General features: G+C 46.1%; 1 protein-coding gene across 1 annotated transcript; it reads right to left on the bottom strand.

Moving 5' to 3' along the window:
• Window positions 1–8: 8 nt before the first annotated feature.
• LOC145719692 (olfactory receptor 5M5-like) lies at window positions 9–548 on the bottom strand (the record flags this gene model as incomplete). Its single annotated transcript, XM_081811231.1, has 1 exon — window positions 9–548. A coding segment is annotated over one exon (540 nt), but the record flags the coding sequence as incomplete, so codon positions are not given.
• Between the last annotated feature and the right edge of the window lie 7 nt (window positions 549–555).

Here is a 555-nt window from a genome sequence, read left to right as displayed (position 1 = left end):
TAGATAAATGGATTCAACATGGCATTCACAAAGATACAAACCACGGCCACAATTTTTCCTTGTTCAACAGACTGCTCATTTGTTGGTCTCAGATACATGCAGAATAGGGACCCACAGAACATAGTGACAGTGGTCAGGTGAGAGCCACAGGTGGAGAAGGCTTTGCACTGCCTTTCGCTGGAACGGATCCTCATAATTGTGATGAAAATGAAAACATAGGAGATGAAGATGATGAATAGGGAACCAGTGAGGTTAATCCCTGCAGACACAAACAGGGCAGTCTCCTTTATGTAAGTGTCAGAACATGTCAACATGAGGAGGGGTGGGTCAGCACAGTAGAAATGGTTGATGATGTTGGGTCTGCAAAAGGACAAGCGAAAGGTCAATATTACCTGCACTGTGCCCACCATAGCACCCCAGAGGTAGGGAAAAATGACAAGGCAGGTGCAAAGTGGCCTGGACATTCTGCTATTATAGTGCAGGGGATGGCAGATAGCCATGTACCTGTCATAGTCCATGGCACTGGGCATGTAATACTCAGTAAGGAACAGAGTC

Source organism: Leptonychotes weddellii, unplaced genomic scaffold, assembly GCF_054177405.1.
Source record: "Leptonychotes weddellii isolate Sample4059 unplaced genomic scaffold, ASM5417740v2 HiC_scaffold_64019, whole genome shotgun sequence".
In the NCBI taxonomy this organism is placed as follows: Eukaryota; Metazoa; Chordata; class Mammalia; order Carnivora; family Phocidae; genus Leptonychotes; species Leptonychotes weddellii.
Note: the sequence above shows the minus strand (reverse complement) of the source record. Positions and strands in the feature narration are given on the sequence as shown.